The 27,250-nt window shown below is 34.9% G+C and overlaps 2 protein-coding genes across 6 annotated transcripts; both read left to right on the top strand.

Moving 5' to 3' along the window:
- Window positions 1-2,742: 2,742 nt before the first annotated feature.
- LOC127874906 (glycosyltransferase-like domain-containing protein 1) lies at window positions 2,743-12,146 on the top strand. Its single transcript, XM_052419593.1, has 9 exons — window positions 2,743-2,823; window positions 3,495-3,760; window positions 5,209-5,385; window positions 5,983-6,315; window positions 6,763-6,872; window positions 8,635-8,779; window positions 9,480-9,550; window positions 10,064-10,155; window positions 10,918-12,146. The coding sequence occupies exons 2-9, from the start codon at window positions 3,567-3,569 to the stop codon at window positions 11,062-11,064; spliced, it is 1,269 nt and encodes a 422-aa protein (XP_052275553.1). The 5' UTR covers window positions 2,743-2,823; window positions 3,495-3,566; the 3' UTR covers window positions 11,065-12,146.
- On the top strand, window positions 11,040-27,250 carry LOC127874903 (leucine-rich repeat-containing protein 74A-like). Of its 5 annotated transcripts, XM_052419584.1 has the most exons (12): window positions 11,040-11,058; window positions 13,684-13,773; window positions 17,646-17,881; window positions 18,525-18,706; window positions 19,407-19,514; window positions 19,855-19,948; window positions 20,570-20,619; window positions 21,309-21,390; window positions 22,242-22,327; window positions 25,511-25,705; window positions 25,973-26,068; window positions 26,535-27,250. In XM_052419584.1, exons 2-12 carry the CDS (start codon window positions 13,706-13,708, stop codon window positions 26,694-26,696), a joined length of 1,359 nt encoding a protein of 452 aa, XP_052275544.1. In that variant the 5' UTR covers window positions 11,040-11,058; window positions 13,684-13,705; the 3' UTR covers window positions 26,697-27,250. The 5 variants fall into 5 exon arrangements, with proteins under 5 accessions (XP_052275544.1, XP_052275548.1, XP_052275545.1 ...); XM_052419588.1 differs by lacking the exons at window positions 11,040-11,058; window positions 13,684-13,773 and adding an exon at window positions 15,475-15,685; XM_052419585.1 differs by lacking the exons at window positions 11,040-11,058; window positions 13,684-13,773 and adding an exon at window positions 16,490-16,850.

A 27,250-nucleotide genomic window follows, 5' to 3' on the forward strand; every position in this document is an offset into this window, starting at 1 on the left:
GAGATTGAGAAAGTTTATCCGGTTCGGCCCCAAAAAAAGAATAGGGCTCGCTGAAGCTCGCTCTATTTTCTCTTTCTAAGCCTCACCGGATAAACTTTCTCCATCTCGGCACCAACCATGTATTCTCTATTTATACGACGTCAAAAAGAAGACTGAATCACCATTGAATTTTGAAAACAGTACCTAACTTTAAAAATACGAACTATTTCGATATGCGAACGAAAAGACCGGTAATAAAAAAGAATAATATAGAAAGTACATTTTATTTCGATTCCATAAGCAATAAAGATGCATTTTAATATTTCTCTTGTAAATATTGAAAGTATGTATAACTGTTGTGCAGCGACGCGTTACTGCTTGCAGCGCGTTTATACGCAATTTAATATGCCGTTTTGAAACTTCGGTGGGCGAATGAATTGTTAAAGTTTTATGGATAGTAAAATAATCATGTTTTGATAATTGGTTTCAAATAAAGTCCAATCCCATGGGTTACGATATTATTTGCTGGAATATGAAATGTGTTATGCATATTTGGTCGAAATAAATCCTGAAATTGTTTTAACGTAAAAGGAAACATGTGTCATAAAAATGTCATAAAAATGGGTAATTTTAACGACATACACTTGGAAGGAACATTTAATATTAATACCTAATCACTGTATGTTTGGTGCACTCACTGATTCGTGAATTTAAAACACGGAACATGTCAATAATAATCGTAAAACATGACTAAATTATTTATAATCAATATGATGCTTTAAAATTATCAATCACAACCCTTCACGCATATTCCTCTGATCAGACATATGATACTGCCGAGATGGTACCTATATACGTTATTCCTTTAATCGTAGACTAATCAATATTTATTTAATAAAAGGTCTCTAAACGTGTTCTAAAACACTGACAAGGCTAAACAAATGTATCAGTCCTTCGATTGATTTTGCCCCCCCCCCCCCCCTCCCTCAAAAAAAAGTCTAATCGAATTGATTCACAAAATCGTTTGCGTCAATCGATAAAAAATATTTTTAAATATTCAAGTAGCTAGTCGAATATGTTTTATATTTTGATCCGCTTTCATACACATTTATACAATACTGTTATTTACGGCGTTTTCAATACCTAACCTTTAAGTGTGTTTACCTTAAAAACATGTAGTAGTGCTCTCCCATTTTTAATACAATCGTGTATGGGTATTTTTATGGCAACTTTGTGCACCGAGTTATGGAAGTCCCCTGTTCGTGAAAACATGTATTACAACTGTATAATTCCTTTCTCACTTTTTTTTTACCAAACGCATTAAATTGTGAAATACAAGAGCATGACACTGAATCTACAACAAACATTACTTTACGATTTCCAAATCTAGTCGATCGAACATGTCATCCGATTTTAAGAAAACTAAGAATAAGGTTTAGGTTTGTGTGGTCAAATGTATATATGCGATTGGAAATTCGATCCAATCGCTAACAACTTGACTTTTCAAGTCGTTATCTTCCTGACTCATCATCTTGAATTGCTAATTTATTTTGGTCAAAGCATCGTTAATGATGAAGCAAATAGAAGAAATGTATCGAATTAAAAGATTTGTATACGTCTCTATGGTATTGAGATAATGCCGAGTCAAACACCGCGCAGAGGTTTGACACGAACCAGCATAGCTAGATCAAATCCCTGCCTTCATAACCAACCACTTGATGAAGTACAATAATTAAATTTTACAGTTGTTATTTTTACTTTTTTTAATTTAGGTGATTATTTTGTATTATGAACCTAAATGTATACATTATTTTCAACATGTAAAAGAAAATGATACTACTTGTCATAATATAATACTGAAACCAATAAAATAAAATCCTACAAAATCTGGTAGGATTTTCTTGTGATGGCAGTGATTGTCTGTGGGAGCATGGAACGACAGCTCTGCGTGGAGATTGATGCCGAGTTACAACTTTTCAGATGTGGATCCATACCTATTTGATTTCAAGATACAGAGAACATGCATTAAGCGGATACATTGTAATAAGGTTACCGGTAATCGGCCAATGAAAAAGTACCGATGATGAACGGGACTAACAAAATATGATCGCAAATAACTTTCATCTTAGCTCTACGTTATATTTAAAGGGGCCTTTTCACAGATTTTAGGTTTTAAAATCGTCAAAAGATGCGTATACTTGCTATATTAGAGCATTGTAAATGTTCAGTATTACTGTTTCCTCACAAATATCATAACTAAAACGAAAATTCGCGAATCTGAAACAACTTTTTTTCAATTTTGTCAATTTACCAAAGCGTGAAAAGATCCCTTTAATTGTTCACCAACGCAAAGACACATGTTTACCGGTAAATTGACACATGTTTACCGGTAAATTGACACACATAAAAATGAAAACATATAATATTGATTGGTTTGAGCAAACCCTTATATTCTTTATTCCGTACATTTCCATATAATCATGAATTACATGAACTTCCAGCATATGTATTTGAGGTGTCTAGGGTCCAATTGATTTTATCTATTTGCAAAAAAATAAATAGATCTATCTAAACATGTGTCAATGAATTTTCACATGAAAGAGTCGCATTTTATAGTACAAAGTATAATTCTAATAGTAATATTTGATGTTTTAATAAGGATCTGTTCCATTTTCCTTCATCGAAAAGGAATAATGAACTAGAAAAATAGAACTATCTATGTTATAACACAGTATTTTCCCTTACTGTAACTAATAAGTGCACAGTCAGCTCCCTTTGTTAGACATTCGCCTGTTTTAAATAGCACAACTTTGGGTTTTGATTGAGTTGTGTTTTCGACAATACGTAAGTTAAATTACCTATTTATAAGTTCCTAAAGAATTTGACAAAATATACAAAAGTAATATATTTATGAATTTGCTATAATATAGCACATTATATATCGCTTGAACGTACCCATATTAAACGAATATCAAATCAAAGCGCTGAAGGCACTGAAGTTGTTCGCTGTTGTCGTCCTTGATTAGCTTGTGCGCATTGCACAGGCTAATCAGTGTGCAAAGGCTAATCTTATTTGACATGCATTAAGCCCCGTGTTCACTGAAAGCAGCCAATATGTACAGATTTCAATGATAAAATTTCACCAACATCCTCATTAATGATCGTGTTGCAACGTACATTTATTAATGTTGGTTTATTATTTTATTTGTATAATATGCCTCTTATTTTCATATATAGACACCAAATTAGCAATTATCTCATACCCCATTATATTGAAGTCTGTTAATGTTTGGTGTATATTAAAAACAGCTGTTGTACTTTGCATATGTTGTGGGGAACTTCACAATTGTAACACATGGGATAAGCTTGTATAATGGTCACTGTTAAATGTATTCATGATATGATGATTTTCTATTGGCACCATATGTTTGAAACAAAGTTTAAAATAGTCATTCATTTCATGTTTCTTCATTATCAATAATTTGTTCATAATATTTGTACCGTTTAATTCACAGACAAGTAGCTAGCGTCAATACATCCCATGGTGAATGTTTTTGTATACAAAAAAGAAGAAAGGAAGTCATTAAATGGCTTCCTGCAAGAACACTATACTTCTTTTGGAGCCATTCTACACTGGCTCACACCGCCAGCTGATGGACCTACTGCACGCTGAGATACCCGGAAGTAGTCTTGTAACCATGACAGGGAAGAAATGGCATTGGAGAGCACGCACGGGGGCCCTGTACCTCAGCCAGACAATTCCAAGATCACACTGCTTCAGGTGAACCATTTCTATTTCATATTGTGTAAAATCTATCAATTATATGATTAAGACATCTTTTAAGTGAGAATATGTGGTTTTAATTTAATTTGAACAATGAATTAAAACCCCTTTTAAGCTTTTCCCCCATAAGAAGCAAACTGAAAATGGCTTTTGCAACCAGCATTAAATCAGGACGGCCTGGGAGTAACTCGCAGTCTGTCCAGATTTTATGCTGTTTGCTGCTCATCAGTAACTAAGGGTTGGAATTTATAATGAAGCCTTTAAAATTTCAAAGGGACTACAAATGCATAAAAAAACATATCAATCTGGAATCTGGAAAAGGGTTAATGATGCTGTTTTTTTGCTTATAAATTTAGATATAGTATGGTATAGTTGAGCTTTAAAACTCTCCAATATTAACCTGACACTGATTTGTATGCATGATTTTTATGCCCCCAAAGGAGGGCTTATAGTGATTGGACTGTCCGTCCTTCTGTCCGTCACACTTTGCGTTTAGGTTTCGAAAAATGCTCATAACTTCTAACTCGCTTCAGATAGCAATTTCATATTTGGCAAATTGACATGCATGTGTATATGGACAAGGCCTTTCCATACGCACACACATTTTGACCCCTGTGACCTTGACCTTGAACTTAGGGTCCGCCTTAAGGTTTCGAAATCTGCGTTTAGTTTTCGAAAAAAGCTCATAACTTCTATGTCCCTTGAGCTATAACCTTCATATTTTGTATGCATTGTGTATGGACAAGGCCTTTCCATACGCACACTAATTTTGACCCCTGTGACCTTGAACTTAGGGTCCGCATTTAGGTTTTGAAATCTGCGTTTAGGTTTCAAAAAAGCTCATTACTTCTATCAAAGCGTTTATAGGGGGCGTATGTCATCCTATGGTGACAGCTCTTGTTGTATAATTGTATTATGTTAAGGAAACAAAATTGTGTAATTATGAATTCATTTGTCATCGACTTTAATCGTGATAAATATAGAGATGGTAAAATAAATAGCCAACTTACCATTAATAATTTAACAGCTACTGGTTAAAAACTTACATTTTTGTTTCTTTCTAGACAATAGAATTAATTGTTGAAATATGCACTGTATGACTGACTCTCTGGTAGAAAAAATTCACAAAACAACCATTTTCCCAAATTATTTACTATGATTTAATGTGTATACTTGATGTTTATGTGATTCTCTTATAAATTAAAACAACAAATAAAGTACTGTTCTGTTCTGTTATTGTTTCATATATCTCACTACTGGTAATCATTAATGCAAACAACTATTCAAACTATTAAATTATGCTTATAGAGTTCACCAGTATCGATTAAATATAAGCAAGCTATACTCCTTGCAGAAAGAGGATAGCGAGAAACTTGCAAGATAACGTTTTTAATATCACTTTCAGACTTACATGTAAATGAATATTGCCTGTTGCTGCTTTTAAGGACATTATTTGCCAGCTCCGTGTTGAACCTGGCGGAGTTGATTGCACTTCGCCCTGATCTTTCACCTCTAAAAAAGGTCCTGTACTTCCACGAGAACCAGCTCACATATCCCGTACAGGCGCACAAACAGCGACCAGAGAGGGACTTCCAGTATGGCTATAACCAAATCATGTCATGGTGAGAATTGAGTATCTTGAACACATGGTTATTTTTGCATCTTTGGTATTTGTGAATGCTTCCAGCTCTTACTTCGGAGCTTACCCTTTGAGCTTTTCTTACTTCGGAGCTTAACCTTTGAGCTTTGGCATTTCTTCTATAATTTCAAAATCATTGTGCATTTGTAAACAAAACTTACTGTATGGTGTTTATAAAATAATAAAATTTTAAGTTGACGCTTAAGTTAACTATAATGTTCATGTGATAACTGTATGAAGACTATTGAGTGCTAATTCACAAGTTCCGAAATGACAATCAAAGATATAACAGTTGAGTGGCTAAGTAACTTTTGACAGTTCCAAAGAAACTGTGCAAAGAACATACTAGATATCAGGTCTTGTGTTTTGAAAAACTTTAAATAAAATAAAGACTATATTATTTTTTCATAAACATCACCAATTACCCAATTATATGAACAATAAATCAATTCTATTTTTCATGAAGTTGCATGTATTGAGCAAAATACCAGATTATTAAAATGGATTTATGTTAGATCATCATTAATTAAAAAATTTGCACTTTCCCATTTCAAATCTGCTAATGGTATATTATTTTCAGTTTAGTCGCGAATCAAGTGCTATTCAACTCTGAGTTCAACAAGACATCATTCTTGGCCAACATCAAGTCATTCTTTAAGCTTATGCCAGACCATCATCCTTCAGGCCTAGCTGACCAGATATCGCCAAAGTGCCACGTTTTAAACTACCCTATAGTGTTTCCGGAAACAGTGCCTGAAGTAAATAACGTTGGAAGTGCAACAGGGGACGTTACAAGTAACATGCTATGTGCTAGTCAAAATAAAGAAGATTGTGTAAAACATGCACACATAAGCGGAACAAAACGGTTAAAGAAAGATGATTCACCATTGCATATAGTTTGGCCCCATAGATGGTAAGTCTAATGTAAAAGAAGAAGTTCTGTTAGTATTTTGAATATGGATGTTTGTGCAATTAGTTTGTGGAATGAAACAACATTCTACTTTAGTTGCATACATCACCTTGAAAAGCAAAAATGATTCATGTCCAGTCTCTGAACCTGTTCAGTTAATTACAGTTTCTCAGTATTATTTCGGAATAAAGTGCCTTCATTTAATTTTTGAAACCATTCAGCATAGAAATCTACTATCAAATGGAAAGATCAGTGAAAACTCTTACTTGAATAATCTTGAACATGGAACTCCACACCATTCAACAATGACTTCTGCTCACCTGCCATTGTTGCACATACAAGTTCCAGCATCATAAGCGGTCAAAGAAAAGTTTTTTTTGAATGATATTGTCCACTTACATTGTGTCTGTATTTTTAGTCTTAGTATGTGTTCCGTGTTACAATTTTCAGGGAGCATGACAAGAACCCAGAGTCATTTTTCCAGGCGATGTTGCAGCTACAGGCAGCAGGATGTGACTTCCAGTTGTCAGTCATCGGTGACCAGTATTCAGAAGTCCCAGGTGGGTGATGTATATTCATGAGTCCGGGTGACAGACTAAGGGATTCTGTCAATAATGTATTTTGACAGTTAAATAACAGAACTTTATAAACATAAAACCTGCATTAATATTTTAGGACCTGTTGTAAAACAGTATAACATAAAAACGGTTTTTGACGCACTTTATTAAAGTAGGCGTGATAAGAAATCAAAAAGAGTATCCCTAGGATTTTATTTAACAAATGTGTATTTCCATTCAAACAGTTAGACTTGGAATGTAAATGTCTTCTTTTTTTGTCAATCATATATAAATATTTATGCCCCCCTTCGAAGAAGAGGGGGTATATTGCTTTGCTCATGTCGGTCTGTCGGTCGGTCGGTCCGTCCACCAGGTGGTTGTCAGACGATAACTCAAGAAGGCTTGGGCCTAGGATCATGAAACTTGATAGGTACATTGATCATGACTCGCAGATGACCTCTAATGATTTTCAGGTCACTAGGTCAAAGGTCAAGGTCACAGTGACCCGAAATAGTAAAATGGTTTCCGGATGATAACTCAAGAACGCTTAGGCCTAGGATCATGAAACTTGATAGGTAGATTGATCATGACTCGCAGATGACCTCTATTGATTTTCAGGTCACTAGGTCAAAGGTCAAGGTCACAGTGACCCGAAATAGTAAAATGGTTTCCGGATGATAACTCAAGAACGCTTAGGCCTAGGATCATGAAACTTGATAGGTAGATTGATCAGGACTCGCAGATGACCCCTATTGATTTTGAGGTCACTAGGTCAAAGGTCAAGGTCACAGTGACCCGAAATAGTAAAATGGTTTCCGGATGATAACTCAAGAACGCTTAGGCCTAGGATCATGAAACTTGATAGGTAGAATGATCATGACTCGCAGATGACCCCTATTGATTTTCAGGTCACTAGGTCAAAGGTCAAGGTCACGGTGACCCGAAATAGTAAAATGGTGTCCGGATGATAACTCAAGAATGCTTATGGCTAGGATCATGAAACTTCATAGGTACATTGATCATGACTGGCAGATGACCCCTATTGATTTTCAGGTCATTAGGTCAAAGGTCAAGGTCACAGTGACAAAAAACATATTCACACAATGGCTCTCACTACAACGGAGAGCCCATATGGGGGGCATGCATGTTTTACAAACAGCCCTTGTTTTAATTAATAATTGTCTGATGCTGCTATGCTCTCCACCCCTTTTCGAAATGGTTAGCTAGGGTATACCGCTTTTATCTCCATTGGTCTGTCGGTTTTTCAAAGGACATCTTTTAAATACTTCTAGTAAGTATTCTGCATATGGTTGGTCAGTAGGAAAGAAAATCCTTTTGGTTTTGAGGTTAAACAGTTATATTTAAATATTAACATACTTGGAGTTTTCCACACAATATAATGAGAGCCTTTTGGACTAGGATCACATAAATTATATAAGTAACCCTTGATTATCTGATCACAAGGGGGAACACATTATCAAATTATTGGTTAATATTTGCTCATATTGATGACTTGTCTGCCTCTCTTTGGATATACATAAGTTTACATATTTTACAAACATCACTCGATCAGACAAAACATTATAGAATGACCTTTTCACAAAAGATGCCCTTTTGATACTTGATACTGCACATGCTTATCTGGGACAACACTTTATGCACATGCATTAAACCCCCTTTTCACAGAGCACAGTTTCGATGTATTTAGATATAGCATCCTTATTTTATCAAATGCACGCAGATCAGAACATTTTTCTTTTTATAGCCATTTTCGAAGAAGCCAGTTCACAGCTCAAGGATAAAATACGGTACTGGGGTTTTCAGAAGACACGTGGGGAGTACTTCCGGGTACTGCATGAGGCGGATGTTGTCGTGTCCACAGCCAATCACGAATTCTTCGGTGTTGCCATGTAAGCGACGAGTCGAATACCTTCTTCTATTGCCTTTCTATTGCAACTCATAATGGAAGTTGATGTAAATTATCATACGTTGTTGTTGGTCATCTATACAATTTAATTATTCCATTTAATAGTCACATCATTCTCTGTGTTAAAAGATATATTGTTGTACTTGCGCACTTACTAAGGCAGAGCGATTTAGCTGATGAAGGCAATCATTGTGTTGGCAATGTTATTCAGACAACTTTGTTTAAATACTGGTAACAATCATATGATATACATGTAGTATTTATTATTGTGGCAGTCTTGAGCTTACTTACTGTCCATTAAGTAGAGCATTGAGAACATGTGTATTTGAATATATGAGAACATGACTCGGGGAAACCCGCTAAGTGCTTAAGCATAAATTGTTGTAGCAGATTAGCCTGTGCCTTCAACTTACACTAATTTTTCGTGAATAAGAGACTTTGTTTAAAAGAATGTCCCAAATAATTACCATTTTCTGTACTGTTTCTCCAACTAAACAACATAGCATACTGATTGGATAAATATATGCTTTAATATCTGTGAATATCACTTAAATTATTTTACAGTTATTCAATCAAAGTTTGTAACGTTATTACAATATACAATCAAAGGTTCAACTTAGTTGCCATTTTAACCTTTTTTGGATGATAGTTTTTGTTATTCAACAATGTGTGCACTTTTTCAGGTTGGAGGCAGTACACTGTGGTTGCTACCCTTTGGTTCCTAACAGACTTGTGTATCCAGAAATATTTCCAGGTAAAAATGGTTGTTTTGTGTACACATCATAACATAAATAAAAGGTAATATTTCCATGTTCAAAGATGGTTTCTAATACATGGTGGCTACGAAGTCTGGAAAATGGCATCAAGAGAAACATAAGTGAATTTGAAATTTTCAGAAAACAACAATGGTGGCACAATTTTTAAGGGATTGGCCCCATCTCCACCCAGTTACTACCCAACAATTTAACTTATTAACTTAACATCTAGGGTTCAAATTGATGTGACAATAAATATCACTAAAAAGCCTATTTCGGTCCAGGATAATGTATGGCAATGTCAGGCAATTATGCTAAAGACTAACAGTGACAACAATGTAATAATCAGTTACCGGTAGTTGCAATTAAACTTTACGTAGGTAACACTATATTTCACAATTATTGCGGTTTTTTATTTTGTAAACTAATAAACAGACTTGAGAAAAAGTATGCTGAGAATTTTGTGGTTTTTGATCTATTAACTATGTCATCTTTTGTTAAATATTCTGTAGATGAGAACATTTACAATACAGACAACCAGTTGTTCAAAAGACTAAGAGATTTCTGCAAGAACCCGAGTATGCTGAGGCGAAAAGAAATTAAGGTACAAACAAGTAGCATCTCAATTATTCATAAAACTGATGTATGTTTTATTTATCTGCCACAACAATAATGTGTACAGCTGAAATAATTGAAAAGCAAAAATAATATTGGCTAATGTTGTTTAGTTTCATAGTGTTTTTCCCAGGAGGGCGTAGTGGGTGCCTGGCACAGTAAATTAAAAAAGAATATTTGAAATCGCAGTTTATCAAAAAAGGGGCAAAATGTATATTATTTATGAAGCATGTGTAATTGTTGTTGCAATATAGAAGAGATATTTAAAAAAGACATTGTTCCAGTGCTTTCAGAAATAAGGGGCGGATTTTATGGTTGCTTAAATACAAACAGAACACAGAAAACCATACATATGTATATATATATATATATATATATATATATATATATATATATATATATATATATATATATATATATATATATATATATATATATATATATTATATCAACATATATTTAAATATATATATGAGCCGCGTTCTGAGAAAACTGTGCTTAATGCATGTGCGTAGAGTGTCGTCCCAGATTAGCCTGTGCAGTACGCACAGGCTAATCAGGGACGACACTTTCCGCTGTTAGTGTATTTTTAGTTTCAAGGAAGTCCCTCCTTAACGAAAATCAAGTTAAGGCTAATCTGGGACGACACTTTACGCACATGCATTATGCCTAGTTTTCTCAGAACAGGACACATATATGTAAAATACAACTTCTGTCAAGTAGTATAAATGAAATGTACAAATTATAACAGATCAATACAAACCGGTATAGTTGGGCCTCACTTCGGGCTCAATTCCTAGAGATTCTGGAACCTCCAACCACTCCTGCAGCAACAGCCGATACCAGCAGGAACGGACATTTGGCAGAAAATGCAGATATCAATGCGAGCAATGTGTGAAAAGATCCCTTTAAGATGGTTTGCTTTTCGTGAATTGCTGCCTGTTTAACTATCCAATGAATTTCGTTAACGTTTTAACAATGCATACCTTCAATTTGATAGTTTTTGTTTGTATGTAATGGTTTTTTCCCCTTTGATCACTAAAGGGATCTTTTCACGCTTAGGTAAATTGACAAAATTGAAAGAAGTTGTTTCAGATTCGCACATTTTCGTTTTAGTTATGATATTTGTGAGGAAACAGTATTACTGAACATTTACCATGGTCTAATATAGCCATTATATGCATCTTTTGACGATTTTAAAACCTAAAAATTATAAAGCGTTGCAACGCGAAACGATTGAATAATTTGGAGAGTTCTGTTTTTGTCGTTAAATTTTGTGAAACTACGAAGATTGCTTATATAATGTATAAAATACGTCAAGTATGTATATTCGGCGGAATAGCTCAGTAGGCTTAAGCGTTTTTACTTCAACTCTCTGGCAGGACTCCAGGGGTCACTGGTTCAAAACCTGCTCCGGGCAATGTTCTTTTCCTTTTTTAAATTTTATTCTTGATTTTTTACTGGAGCTTTTACGATCCAATGTTTACATTTATCAATATAAAGTATTTAATGAATAAGTTAAAAAATGCCAAAATCTGTGAAAATATCGATCATTACAATCAAGGTTTACTAAATATGTGTCGTCGAAATAGTTTAATTTTGAAATGGCTTGATAATAACCCCTATTTCACCATGTTTTAGACGGCAGTTTTGCAATCAAATGTTGCACTCGGAATAATTATTTGTTAAAAATATAATATGATGTTTATTATATGATTTATTTGTATTATTTTAATACCGGCCTGTTCTTATATTTAACTACATAAAACAAGGGGAAAAGAGAAAAATACTTTTTCACACCTCCAAATCTTTGCTCGTTGATAGGCTCGTGTTTCTATAAGTTGTTTCATATACCAGAAACCTATACATATACCTGTTTGTATAGGTCCCTGCATATACTTAAATATTCATAACTGAAATGACAACATGTTTAAACAGATATGCAAATATTCATATTAAAATTGCATCGCAAAAGTCAAACACTCTTGTTAATTCAATCTTAACATTGATGTTCTTAAGATTGATGTTGACATTTTAGCGATCTAAAGAGATCCTCACTCCTCTTGTATTACATTCATATATTGATTGCAACCTGGGTCAGAAACCTGTTAATATGCGCTCTAAGTCTGTATGAGAAAAATTCCCTTTGAATAGTTTATATTATTTATTCGTTTGTACAGATGTCTAATCAGTTTATCAAAATTAAATCGCTTGATAACGTGCTTTTAGTATGCACTCAGTCGCTCAAAGGGAGATGAATAATTGAACAAATAAAACATAAGATACCAAAGTATGCGTCTGTATACATTAAGCCGTGCACGGGCTTGTGAAGAGAAAACTATTAAAGCGACTTGGTCATACCTTTATGTGTGTTCTTAGTCGTGCGTGTAATCGTGAATAAAATATTGTTATCCCTTATATTCAACAAGATAAGAGCTGATGAGCTGTTATTTTCGTAATTTAGTCTTGTACCTTAAAGATTTTCTCCGAAAACCTTGTTGCAAATATAACTCAGATTGTATTGTAACGGAGAAGCCGATATACATACACTTCCTCTAAACATAAAATGACACGAAGCGAAAGTACAGTCCCCGATCAACAGTCAGCACGACTGTTTAATCACATGCATTAATTCGATTTAATGATTGTACATATTAAAACTGTAAAACATCAAGAACATGTACGTCAACTGTCTCACAAGCACTTGAAGCTAATGTTCAGAAATAGATTGGAACATATGACGGCTCAAAAACAGAACTTGACACAATCAAAGGGGACGGAATATTAATCTTGTATGCAACTTTGTACCACATCCTATATGAACATCATTATAATAATTGTATCCGTTTCAAGCATTTTTGATCACAGAAATATAGCCATTTCCCTTACCACTAATGGTGTTCAGGCAATTTGATATCGAATGCCAAATTTTGACATAATAGAATTCCATGGGCAGATTATTTACTGTGAAAAGACATGGTGCACTATTTGTTTCGAAAACTGCCCATGAAAAACACTTCTTTTTTTCTATCTTCGTCTCTTAATATTGTATAATGTTTCGGCGGCGAATGATTCTTTGATGATTAATTTAGTGCATTGCCTTGTCGTTATAGTGTCACTTTAATATAATAGATAACTGCAGTAAGGACTTGCGGATGAAAATTTGGCAATGCAACCATATGGCAATATAAATCTGCTTAAGTAACGGCATGATATTTTTTAATCCTTTTTTAACCCTTCCCGATTTTAATTTCATCCAGTGGTTTAAAAATTTGCGAATGTAAGAGGCAGAACAATATACGGATATACGGTATTGCTTAATTGGATTGTTAATTTGTAATTATGCAATTTACAAAACCGATATGATCAATGATATATTGTTGTTCAATTCTGTTGCAACAAAAACAACCACATACCGATTATGAGTATTGACAGTTGATAATAATTCATCTGTATTGTAGTGAGATACTTCGATACATTATTTTGAATAAAAAGTGGCTTATTGATCATCTAAAAGGTTCCTAACTGATGGCAGATGAATGGCGGATGGATTCGATGGAAGCAGCACATGGAAACTCGAACACGGACAAGTTCGTCTTATCAACATGTTTGTATAGTACAACCTTTGAATGATATTAATGTTTATAATATTTTTTACGGCTAAAAAGCTAGAATACTCGTGAATCAAAATTATTATTCATTAGTTTTATGTAATTATCAATGGTGCATGCTTTCAATATAAATCAAACATTAACAAGTAAAAAAGATTTAACAAATTTCAATGACGGAATGAACCAAAGTGTTGTGGGTTTTTTTCAGCAGCAAGTTTATGACGCTGTCATTGTAATTTGTGTTAATAGCATCATATATCTCGCGGCATTGCTTTCATTTATTAACGAATTTTATCATCTTTAATAGTTATGCGTTTCGAAAAATGACGACCACAAAATATTGTCAGAAGCACGTTGATCTTCAGAGGAATTAAATCATTTCGGTATCTTTTCACAGTAAAATGTTATGCTATATCAATCAATATTATTGTTTTTGCATTTAAATTATGTTTGCCTATCTAATGATGTTCATAGAATGCATTGCAACGTTACAATCTAGTCCAGACGAACACACTTTACAACGGGTAACGCTTTGTAAAACAAGTTAGATGAGTAGGACATAACCACGAAATATTCCTGATAAGAAACAGCGTTCGGATTAAATCATCGATGTTCAAAGAGGTTTGCATGCAACAGTATACACGTCGTTATACATTAATTTATTATATTAAGCAAGTAATCAACAGTTCTCAGAATTAATATATACTGTATTGAGAATACTAAGTTGACTACAGTCTGTTTATTTTATCATGCAAAAAGATGACAAGAAAAAATACATGATTGTTCCGCACGATAGCGTTATCCCGGCAATGCTGCAATAAAGCTAGTATTTCGATAATGTACATCCGATGACAGATTACAATTTAAAAATCAAAGTACTGACAGTACTGGTGTGACGATGCTTTTGAAGAGGATGGATATAAAACATCAATTTAAGTCTATCTATATCACCACAATTGTGTATGTTGATACGAACATTTGGGTACGATAAAAAATTTGGGTACGAAAATTTTGGGTACGAAAAAAAATTTGGTACGAACAAAATTTGCGTACGAAACATTTTTGGTACGAAAAAAAGTTTAGGGGTACGGGGAAGTAGTACCCGTGGGTAACTTGACCCATTGAGCGAAACTGGGAAGCGGGTCACATTCTTGTTCATTAAGTATGGCAATACCTTCATGATGTTTCTCGAAAGTAGGTATGAGCACATAGCCGGACCATGTGAGCTCAATCGTATGAGCACTTGACTATCCGAGTTCGCCCAAGAACATATGGATAAGTTAACTAATAGCGAAATGACCTTATACATGTATATGCTGAAATCTAACAATCGAACGAAATATCAAACATGGTATGTACACTTAAGTGGTTGTGTAATTTCGGTTAGAATATCGTATTCAATATGTAAATTTTAAATGATTGTGCCCGCACTTGAGTTTGTTGCCTTGTTTGAGTCTATACGCGCCTAGGCTGCACCCAGTCTGTGTATTTGTGTTTTTCCAAGGTAATGAGTTACCTCTGCGCTGAGGCTGCATAATGTTGGGACCCGGAGTGTGTCCAGCACTCCTACCTTATAAGATTAGATTGACGACAGTTGGGACGAATTTTGAATGATAGCTGCAATTTCCAGCTATTTGTTTTGTACTGAAATACTTTTTAATTTTTTATATGGTCAAATGCTGCGGGGGGGGGGGGGGGTGAGATTATCCGGAAAAAAACACCTGTCCGGAATGGTGACCACAAAACAGACAAAATATAACATTGCGCCGGGAGCGGGAAATGAAACGGTGTCGTAAAGGTGAAAAAGCGAACGTTCTTACCACTGCGCTAGCGGGACGGACAATTACGCAGAGGATTGTTGTTATATCTATATATATATCATAGCAGTGCAGCGTTTACAATTTGCAGGTTCGAAATTTTTCGCATTCTTTAGTTTTGTGATCACGTAAAAAGTTAATATTACATGTTTTATTCGCAATTTATTTACTAAATCGAGAACAAATATCAAACATTGGTCCATAAAATAAAATGGATGTAAAATTACTAATTTTAAATTAACGTTCTGATATACTTATTGAATCTGTTTCCCCAGGATATGCTGTTCTATTAATATTTACCTTTATCAACACGAACGACAACTCTGCTAGGAGAATACTCTCAATGAAAATCAACGATCAATCAGCTACGCAGTGGCGAATGCCAATGGAAGTAACTGAAAAATCGAGTTATCTCAATCGGACTGGCTCGGTCTTTTACATAGGTTCCCATTGTGAAGAATTTTTTTACTGGTTATCAAACCTTAGACGACGCTGTTCCAGCATCGTCAATAACGACGGTCGAAAAAAAGCATACGTCGTGTTACTCTTTTATTTAATGCACGTGTGTTTGATGGTGATAAAAAAGTTTAATCAAGTCAAGGGTCGGTAAATTAGGAGTTCAAACTGCTTTTAATGAGGCACAAATATGCACTATACAATAAACACTCATCTGAATACTATGCATATAAAGCTGAGTGGTAAGCAAATTGATTTCCTCAAAACCTTTGCGCTAGAAGAGCCGAAATCAATAGTGGCAAATCATTACGCGTTTCTTTATTTGCTATCAGTTGCAATTATCCCGATTATTTGATATCTCAAGCTCCGTTCATCATATCGGGCTTTTTATTTACATTGTCAACTACCATTCAATACATTTAAATTGATCACCGTCTATAAATGTTCAAGCAGTGATTTTTGAAACCTTCTATCAAATGACACGACATGGATCATTGTTATTTTTCAATTTCTCACAATTGATTCAATTCGTTTTTAGTCTTGTCATCGACTTAACGTGTTTGGCTATTTTGAACATTAATTCGCTGTTAAACGAATTAGCGCAAATTTGCATTTAATTTCACTTAAGTCTTGATAAATTACTGACACTTTGTAAAATTCAATTCCTCAGACTAGACCGTTAAGGACGATAATGCTCGCTGAAAGAGTGATTTATTTTGTATAAAAAGTATAATGACGAGAAAAGCGAATACAATTTAAAAGAAAGTGATGGAACCACTTAGGATAGTCCGAGTATTTGAGTAAGTAAACGACTTTAAAGATTTTCGTTTTGATTTGGTTTTATCACACAGACTTATTGCGGCTCGCACATATTGCCATAGGGAGTTTAATAAATGGGTGCACCGAATAAGTTGATATCTGTGTTATTTTCTGTTTAAATACCATGTAAAATTTAATTCCATATTTATTGTTTAATTTCAACAAGACCAATATTTGTTTTTGTTTTCTTTTATAGTGCTTAGTTTCTTATCAGGTTTTCATACTTTAGCGCTAATACATGCATTCATTACTTATCAGTAGATTCGCAATGCAAATGAAATTCTCTTTAACAGTCACAATCTGCATGTGTGCGTTGTTTGTGCTGCGATTATGCAAATATCTTTCATGGTTATTCAAAATGCAAGTTGTTTAACAGCAATATGTATATTATTTAAGTCTGTTCACTTTGGACGGAAGTAATAGTGGTGTTGTTTGTTTCGGTCTTCTTTTTGCATATTCTGTTAAGGTATACCAAAATACATTTTACTGAAAAATGCTTGAATACAATATAAATATGCTTATACAATATAAATTTGCTAGCATGCCATAATATAGTATTTAACTTCATTTGTTTGGAAGTATCAGTGGTGTTGTTTGTATTGGTCTTCTGTTTGTATATTCTGTTAAGGTATACCAGAATACATATGGTTGGAAGTATCAGTGGTGTTGTTTGCATGGTGTAGCATGCCATGATCTCGTGACTCTCCTTTTAGAGGGCCAACAAAGTACTGCAATATACTGTTGTTAAATCAAACGAACCAATTTATGTCCTCCAGTGATCGCATGCCAATCCATCATAAAGCGTTAGACAAACGCAGAGTGAGTCGCAGAAAGAAGTCCCCCACCGAAGAAACGCGAAAGCGAAGTAAGATGTTGACCAAATTAACGCGTGGAGCGTCTAAAGCCGACCTGAAATCAGAGCCGCCGGCAAGGCCGACTACGCCGAAATATCTGAAGGACTACTTTGACTATGACAAGAACAGCAGTAGCGAGGAAAGCGCCAGTGATGAAGGTGAACGTAGCGCGTGAGAACACGAACCTACAAAACACTCAAATACGATAAAGCTTACATGTTATTCAAATGTTACTAAATATAATTAAACTAAACATGTTGTTTATTTTTAAACGTACACAATTGCAGATTCTTTGCCCCATTATTTGCAAACTTATGATTATTTTTTTAATATCATGTATCCAAGTTGTACATATATGTACTTTTTTATTGCTTTTTTATTTTCATTTGTTTTCTCGATTATTGGCTAACTTATGATGCTATTTTAATGCCGGGTATCCAAGTTGTACATATATAACTTTTTTCAAATTAAAGCCTACCACACAGTGCTGTAAAGTGAAAACGTCAATTCAAGGTATAGCTCGACAACTTGTTTTGGTCGGTTGTGATCTCTATTAGCTTATATTTCGCACCAGCCTTGTATACTGAATTTACACTCAGGGGTTTCTTTACGGATGGGTTTTACGAGTGGTAAATGCTACCATAATGATGCAGTATCTTTGCTGAGTACTGGTATTCCTTTTTTATTTAATTCGTTCTCAACACGAAAACTGGTACATTCATATTTACGGTATGTTAAGACCTCATTAATTACATACGAATACGTATCTAATGTGGGGCTTTAATACATTAACAACTTTAGATAAGACAAAGGAGCCAGCTAAAACCCTGGACATGAGTCAGAAGATCTACCTGACTGCCTGCATCAAAGAGGGCGTGGCACCTAGACGGCGTCTTCTAAAGGGACTTACGCAGGACGGTCTGAACGTGAACAATTGTACCCTTGCACCGAGCGACATTAAGGCGCTGGCGTATGCTCTAACGGTGAGTAAAATACTTTTCTTAATTTACACTATCAAAGTTTTTAAGCTTCTTAGGCACGGCTTTGACGGAGACAAAGATGACAATCTCGTTTTAGAGATTTGATGTAGAGTAAGATCATTTGTTTTAATTACCTATCATTCTCAAAAAGGGTATGAATGGGATTCGTCATTTCGTAAATAATTAAAAGTGTTTACCTACATATGACAATGGTTAAATAACGTGTTGGTATTATTATGAAATATAAATAATGCTTATATCATTATAACGTTCACAATATAGTCATCATAAAACACATAAAATCTAAATCATATTCAACATTAAACAGGCTTTAATTCATCAGGTATAAGTTATCTCAATAACCATATGTTGCTATGCAAATACACTGTGAACATGTTTGTTAAGATACATTCGAATGTATGTTGTTTTATTCAAACTTGCGATTTTTTTTATTTTAATTTAGTTTTGAAATGTTGCCTGTATTTTATGCAATCACTTGCCTTCAATGATTTGTCTGAGTTTCAAATCGTAATTTTAAAATAACCGAATGTATGCCTAGTACAATTATTTTGGGTCTCATTGTTTGGCAAACTTTTCTTTTTTTAATTAAAAGACTTCATTTAAAGTAAGGTTTCTTTCTCAAAGTGCATGCAGTTGCGGTTTAACGTTATGCGTATTTGATTAAATTGTCCTTGTGCTGCAGACCAACATGTGCGTGACGTCATTAGATCTGAGCGGCAACGAGATTGGTCGGGAAGGCATGGAGTATCTGGTGGAAATGTTGGAAGAGAATATGACCGTCACCGAACTGGTGAGAAAGCTTTTAAATATGTTATAATGAAATATAGATGTTGCCAATATGTATATGTTTAAAATAAATAATGTTGGGCGCTAATCAGACAATCTTTACAAATGAAAGACAGACAAGTTAAAGCTACGAAATGCCAAGGTTGTGTGTCATGATTTTGCAGAAAATGTAATATCATTCTTTATTAACGGAAATTGGTTTCGTCCTAGTTTGTCAAAATTAAGTTTTGTTAAAAACCCAAGTACATTCGAAAAAGGTTTAAATGAGCGAAAGTATGCGGTTAATTATTGTTTCATCAAACATCTTTTTTTATTTTCAACAAACCATTGCACGTATTTTTCAGCGTTTGTCTAACGCGAGGCTGGGTCTATATGAGGTGCTCCTTCTCACAGAAATGTTGTCAGAGAATATGCGCATCACCACTCTGCAGGTCGCAGGTAGGCAAGGGCGCTGAACACTCGCCAATCATTTACTTTGAGTGCATTCTGCATCTTTCTCCAGTCAGAGATGGTCATTTATGTGGGCTGACTTTCGGTTGATGAAAAACGTTCGTATTCGCTCTCCGGAGTTTTCTCTTTATTTATTATACACTGACTTTTGTTTGGTTAGAGTCAGACTTGTTCTCCGATCGTAGCCAAACTACACAAACATAATTATGTATGGCACCGCAAAGAGCGCTTAAACTATTTTACCGCAAAGAGCGCTTAAACTATTTTATTGCTGTTAAACATGAGTTCTGAATAATACAATGAATATATTTTTTATTTAAAAAAATGAGTCGCGTTCTGAGAAAACCGGGCTTAATGCATGTGCGTAAAGTGTAATCCCAGATTAGCCTGTGCAGTCCGCACAGGCTAATCAGGGACGACTTTGTCCGCATTAACTGGATTTTCGTGTAAAAGAGACTTTATTTAAACGAAAAATACCATAAAAGCGGAAAGTGTCGTCCGTGATTAGCCTGTGCGGACTGCACAGGCTAATCTGGGATTACAATTAACGCACATGCATTAAGCCCCCTTTTCTCAGAACGCGTCACTTAATGCTGTTGTTCTTCGAAGGCAACGATCTAGATGACGAGTGCGCCAAGTGTTTTGCAGAGGCGTTAAAGGTAACATGTCATAATAAGTGTATATATTACACCTAAATGTGTCTTGTTCTGAGAAAATTGGGCTTAATGCATGTGCGTAAAGTGTCGTCCCAAATTAGCCTGTGCAGTCCGCACAGGCGAATCAGGGGCGATACTTTCCGCTTTTATGGTATTTTTCGTTTAAAGTCCCTTCTTACAGAAAATCTTGTTTAAGCGGAAAGTGTCGTCCCTGATTAGCCTGTGCGGACTGCACAGGCTAATTTGGGACGACACTTTACGCACATGCATTATGCCCAGTTTTCTCAGAACGCGACTCAAATATAGAAGTAAGTGTATAAATTACGTATATAGTACATGTACTTGTATATGTATTGATTTATATTGCATTTCAAATAAACAACGTGTATATGTAGTGGTTTATATTGCATTGTAGATATCAAACGTATATATATGTAGTAATTTATAGAGCATTTTAGATTTCCTAGTTACGCATCAAGGCGGTGTGTAGACCATAATGTCAGGCATATATGCTTTAATATCAATGAAGGCGTGACTGTGGCGTGAAGGCGTGAATGTGCTTTTTTAATTTGCAAAAGGTTTGAGTAAGATACATTTTACATTTTTAATATACTTAATCCACAAAGAATAATACACGTAACAGTTGACAATCATGCGCACAATGAGCTACTCTGTTCATGGTCATTTTGCAGTATAACAGGAAGATCAAGAAGCTGAATCTCAGCCATAACAAGTTCAACGAGACCGGAGGAAAGATTCTTGCCAAATCTATAGGTTCGTAACGCGTTCCACACTATTCAGATAGAACGTAGTAAATACAATTTGTACGTCAACGTTATTTGAGACGTTAATTGAAACTTTAATAAAAGGTAATTACGATTAACGATAATACGTACATTTAAGAGAAAAATCAAACTCGAATGAAAGATGTGCTATGCCAAGTAATTGGCACATCTAACAACCTTCCTTATGGAACAACCTTTAAAGGGATCTTTTCACGCTTTGGTAAATTGACAAAATTGAAAAAAGTTGTTTCAGATTCGCACATTTTCGTTTTTGTTATGATATTTGTGAGGAAACAGTAATACTGAACATTTACCATGGTCTAATATAGCCATTATATGCATCTTTTGACGATTTTAAAACCTAAAAATTATAAAGCGTTGCAACGCGAAACGATTGAATAATTTGGAGAGTTCTGTTTTTGTCGTTAAATTTTGTGAAACTACGAAGATTGCTTATATAAGGTATAAAATACGTCAAGTATGTATACTCGGCGGAATAGCTCAGTAGGCTTAAGCGTTTTTACTTCAGGACTCTGGCAAGACTCCAGGGGTCACTGGTTCGAAACCTGCTCCGGGCAATGTTCTTTTCCTTTTTTTAATTTTATTCTTGATTTTTTACTGGAGCTTTTACGATCCAATGTTTACATTTATCAATATAAAGCATTTAATGAATAAGTTAAAAAATGCCAAAATCTGTGAAAAGGCCCCTTTAAAGTATCCAAAATAGGAATCTCATATAACTTTGTTTGTTAAAGCCGCAATAACAATGCAAAGTCAACCATTATGATCAACAACCAGTAGGTAAATGGAATTAATAAGCTGAGTTTGGGTTTCTTTCAGAGACGAATGATTCAATCGAGGATCTCGACATGAGCTGGAACTCCATACGGATGCTGGGTGCAATAGCATGGGGAGACACGCTCTACGTACGTACGCACGCATTCAATAGCATAAACACGCCTAGCGTACATGTTCGTACAAATACTGGCAAAATAAAAGGGATGAACTACTTACGTACTGCAATATGCAATATCATGGTTAAACACGCTTTAGGTACGCATGCAGTCATACAATAGCATGGGGATACACGCTTTACGTAATCACGCAGGTATGCATATGGAGCGGTACGCGTTACGTCTGACATCAAGCATGCACTAACATCGGAAGACACGCTTACGTAAATCAGCAATTAATAGAGTGGGGCGCTTTACGTTCATACACAAGCATGCGATAGCATGGGGAGACACCCTTTACGAACGCATGCAAGCATGAACTAGAATGTGGAGGCATGCTTAACGCACGCGCGCGAGCATGCAATAGATTGTGGAAACGCCGTAAACGTATGAACGCATGCATGCAGTAACAAGGGGGGACAAGCTTTTCTTACGTACACAAGCATGCAATAGCATGTGGAGATACGCTTTATGTACGAACTCAATCACATAATAAACGCAAGCATAAAGTAGCATGACGCGACACGGTTAACGTACGTTCGCAAGATTGCAGTCTGTACACAGCCATGCAATGGTATGGGGTAACACGCCATACGTACATACGTGAGCAGGAAATAGCATAGGTGAGATACGCTTTAAGAACGTGCGCAAGTATACATCAGCAAAGAAACACATGTTTAGCGTAACTACACAAACATGCAATAGCATTTTAGACTCGTGTTATATATGCCAGAATGCAAAAGCATGGGCATAAACCTATTACGTACGAACGCAAACAGAAGTATGGAGAGCTGCTTTTTATGTTTGTACGCACGAATGCTATACGATGGAGAGACACTCTCTTTGAAATTGTGCACAAGCATGCAATAGTACGGATAACACGCTTTACGTACGTACCTATGAATGCAATATTATGGAGAGACAGGATTATCGTACGTACTCAAGCATGCAAGAACATTGGAAGACCCGATAAACGAATTAACAAAAACGTGTAATATCATCGAGAAACACGCTTCACGTACGTACGCATGTATGTAATGGCACGGGGAACACGATTAACCTTCGTTCGTAATCATCTGATGGCATGGGAAGAAACAATTAACAAATGTACAAAGCGCTCAGTAGCATAGGGACACACATTTTTAAAATGTGCACGCGAACGTTATCTTGAAATAGCATGACGATACACATTTTGCCCCATTGGTGGAAAAAGGTACCATGTGCATTCTTATTTCAATGTCACGTGGTACCTTTTTGCACCTATATGGCGATTTGAAGTACGTACAAAAGCAGGCAACAACATGGGGAGACAGGTTCTACATACCTACGGAAGTATTTAACACACGTCTTGCACTTGCAGATAATTAAATCTGATCTATTGTAGTGCGTATAATATCAAATATTAATAATCAAATATTAATATTAGAAGCTGTTACCATACGCCTTTTAAACACAGTACTTGCACATGTGTTTGAACGGTGGATTCACACACAATGCGTGCATGTGTGTTTAAATGGTGGATTTGCACAAAAATAATTCATGCACATGTGTTTTAACGGTGGATATACACACAATTCGTGCACATGATGTGTTTAAACGGTGGATTTACATGAATAACACTGTTCAATTGAGTATTTATATCGTACGTGCTTTTACTTGTTATTTCAATGTTCCTTGAAGTTTTCATTATTTCCATTTAATGTAATTGGTAACGGGATCTTCATTTACGCACGATACATTATTTAGTCCTTAATAATTAATTATTCTGTCCATTACGGTCTTAGTGAATGTTGTATTTGTAGTGTTTCATTTTCAATTAGCATTAAATGCTACCATTCTTCAATTTATGCAAATTAGCGTTAAGCGCTAATATTCTATGATCCATAATAGATGTAAATAATCAAAGAAGTCGACAGTGTTAACAGCCCATTTTATTCTCTGTAATATCCAGAAAACACTGTGTTAATTTGTTAAACAAGATAAATATTTGCATGCATAAATATCATTTATGATATATACGTACATATGCAACGATATTGATTCTTAATATATATTTATAAATCACACAGAATATTGTTCAATTTTACTAACAGTTTTCAGGTATTAACATTATTTTGTTAAATCATAAAATAAAGAAATTATTTATTTATGAGAAGACAGTACTATTTGTTTTACTAATATGATACTTATAAAATAGCAATTATCATAAATGCACAATATATATTTATTTGGATATTGTGCAGTCAAACAACTTTCCTAAATACTCTACATTGAATGTAGCTGAAACAAATTAAAGTAGTAAACAATAATTTAAGTATGAATATATTTATTTGCAGCAAACAATAATTTAGGTTTGAAAATAAATAAGTAGCAACAGCTCACCTGTAATATCCAGAAAACACTGTGCTTCAGTCGCGCACAGGTTTCCTTAAATATTACGTTACTCACGTGATCCTACGTGGTCTCACGCAGTACATTGATTTACCTACTTTTTTATATTTGTTCGGATCAAAGTTGTTAACCCTTGGTCATGGAACTTTCTAGAAGTTTCTACTGCTTACGTTTGCGTTCTTGATTTGGTAAACAATTTAGATTGGAATGTGCTATTCTTTGTTAGCTTAGTAAGCTGTTTTCTTATAGTACATCAATATGATAGAGTTTGTAGCTCACCTGGCACAAAAAAGTATTCCGGTGTGGTTTTGTGAAAACTGGGCTTAATGCGTGATATGAACTGCACAATTCCTTAAGTATTTCTAACAATGTACAATAGTTATTCTAAACAATATGCAATAGTTATTTTAATCAATATGTACTAGTTATTTTAAACAATATGCAATAGTTATTTTAAAATTTTGTTAATTGAAAATTATTAAAACTTTATTAATTATGATTAATTAAAATTATGAAATAAGTTAAAGTGAAAATTAAAATATTACAAATATTTCATAAGATTGTGATTTTAATTGGATTACACTTAACTGTACTGAAACTATGTATTTCCAGGTAAAACAATGTTTTTTTAATGCACTAAACTACTATGGAACGTTATATATTTCACTGTAAAACAAATTCACATGAGGACCTGCTTAAACTGTATTAGAGAGGCCAACTTCCCTGCATAGCCATGATGAACACGAACTATGTATTTCCTTGTAGAACAATGTTGACTTGAAACACCTAAATCTGTCTTGGAACGGATTTGGGGACGAAGGGGCCGCGTCCATTGGAGAGGCTCTGGAGGAGAACAACACCTTGCTGACGCTTGACCTCTCATGTAACCGGATAGGGTTCGAAGGAAGCCGCGCCATTGCGAAGGCGCTCGGAAACAACTCGTCGTTAGAGTCGCTCGCGGTAATTCTGTCGACGACGACTTGCTAAATCTTTATATGTATATGTCTTGTGTTGTATGATCTTTTGTATTTCATATTTATTTGTGCTTAATGGAAAACATATCATAGTTTTAATCAAAAGTATTTCAAACCAAAAATAATTATTAACATTTGTCATTGGATTAAATCACCATTATTCTAAATATGCGTTGCCGATTATAGAAGCACTTATACATTATTTAAAAAGTTGAATATATATGTAAAAAATAATTTTGTTAAAATATTGCAGCTAAGCCAAAATCAAGTCACAACCCAGGGCGCTGTTGAGCTTCTTACACATTTACAGATAAATGACAAGTCAAAACTGCAGGAACTACTTCTTGAGGTTCAAAAGTTGTCATTTGCAAAACAACACGATGGCATCTATACTAGATTGCATAACTGTTCATTTTAAATGAAACAAAAATTGTTAAGTTGATTGTGTCGCATTATTTTCAGCCATAGTATTCCATTGAAATGCATGCATACTAATTCCTCATATAGAATCTTGAGAACAGACATAGGTTATTAATGGTTATTGCATAAAAACATGTATGAGTTGAAACATCCTTATTATATCGGACCAGTAATATACATGTACCTTGCATATTTCGTCATTGTGTAGTATATTGAAAACAAAATTAGCCCGGCAAAATTAGCGGGGGGGTCTTTTTTAAAACCCCACCCCCCTTATTAAACCGTCAGAACATTTTCCGGGCATATAATATAGCGCCGCATCCCGCACCAAAAATGCACACAAGAAAAAAGTGGCTGTGGTGAAATCTTCTAACTTAATCTGTGTTTGTTTTCAGGGGACACAAGTGACCAGTGAGGCTGATGATCTGTACGAAGAAATCCGAGGTGTCCGAAGCGAGTTCAAATTCGTTCACGGTGGTCACGTGATATCACCGGATACGCTTGCCTTTAAAACTGTCAAACCAGAGGAAAAGAATTGTCGAAGCAGCAAATCTTGACGCAGTGCTTTATGAAAAAATCAGTGTTGTGCTGTTTATTTATAACGTTGTAATGAAGTTTGTTACTCTAAAACAAAGATTTGTTCCGACCTTCATCATGAGTTCGTAACAGAAATAAAAATAAAATAAAAATCGCTCCGATATTTATCTTGACATCGCATTTCGTGACCGAGCGTCATAAATGCATAATAGAAAAATATCCCCGCTTCGACAAAAGAAATGATTTCGTAATTATGAATAGTTCTAAATTTTAAAACGCACCACGTTTAATGTACTATTTACCAAATGACAAATTTAGAGCATCCGATCTTCGCTCAACTCAATTAATATTTGTCATACAAAGACCAGACGCATATCTACACGGCCGTCACTATGACATTAAATAAAAGGCAATATTGTATCGAATATGAACTATTTCTCGCTTAAAGCAACCTGAAGTGTCATCTATGATCTTCTACGCTGAAAATAAATCCACTCTATACATTTGCATATCTGCACTTTATAAATATGTTAAGGAGCAATAATACTTACGGAAATAAATTTCAATCCACTCA

Source organism: Dreissena polymorpha, chromosome 3 (assembly GCF_020536995.1).
Source record: "Dreissena polymorpha isolate Duluth1 chromosome 3, UMN_Dpol_1.0, whole genome shotgun sequence".
Classification (NCBI taxonomy): domain Eukaryota; kingdom Metazoa; phylum Mollusca; class Bivalvia; order Myida; family Dreissenidae; genus Dreissena; species Dreissena polymorpha.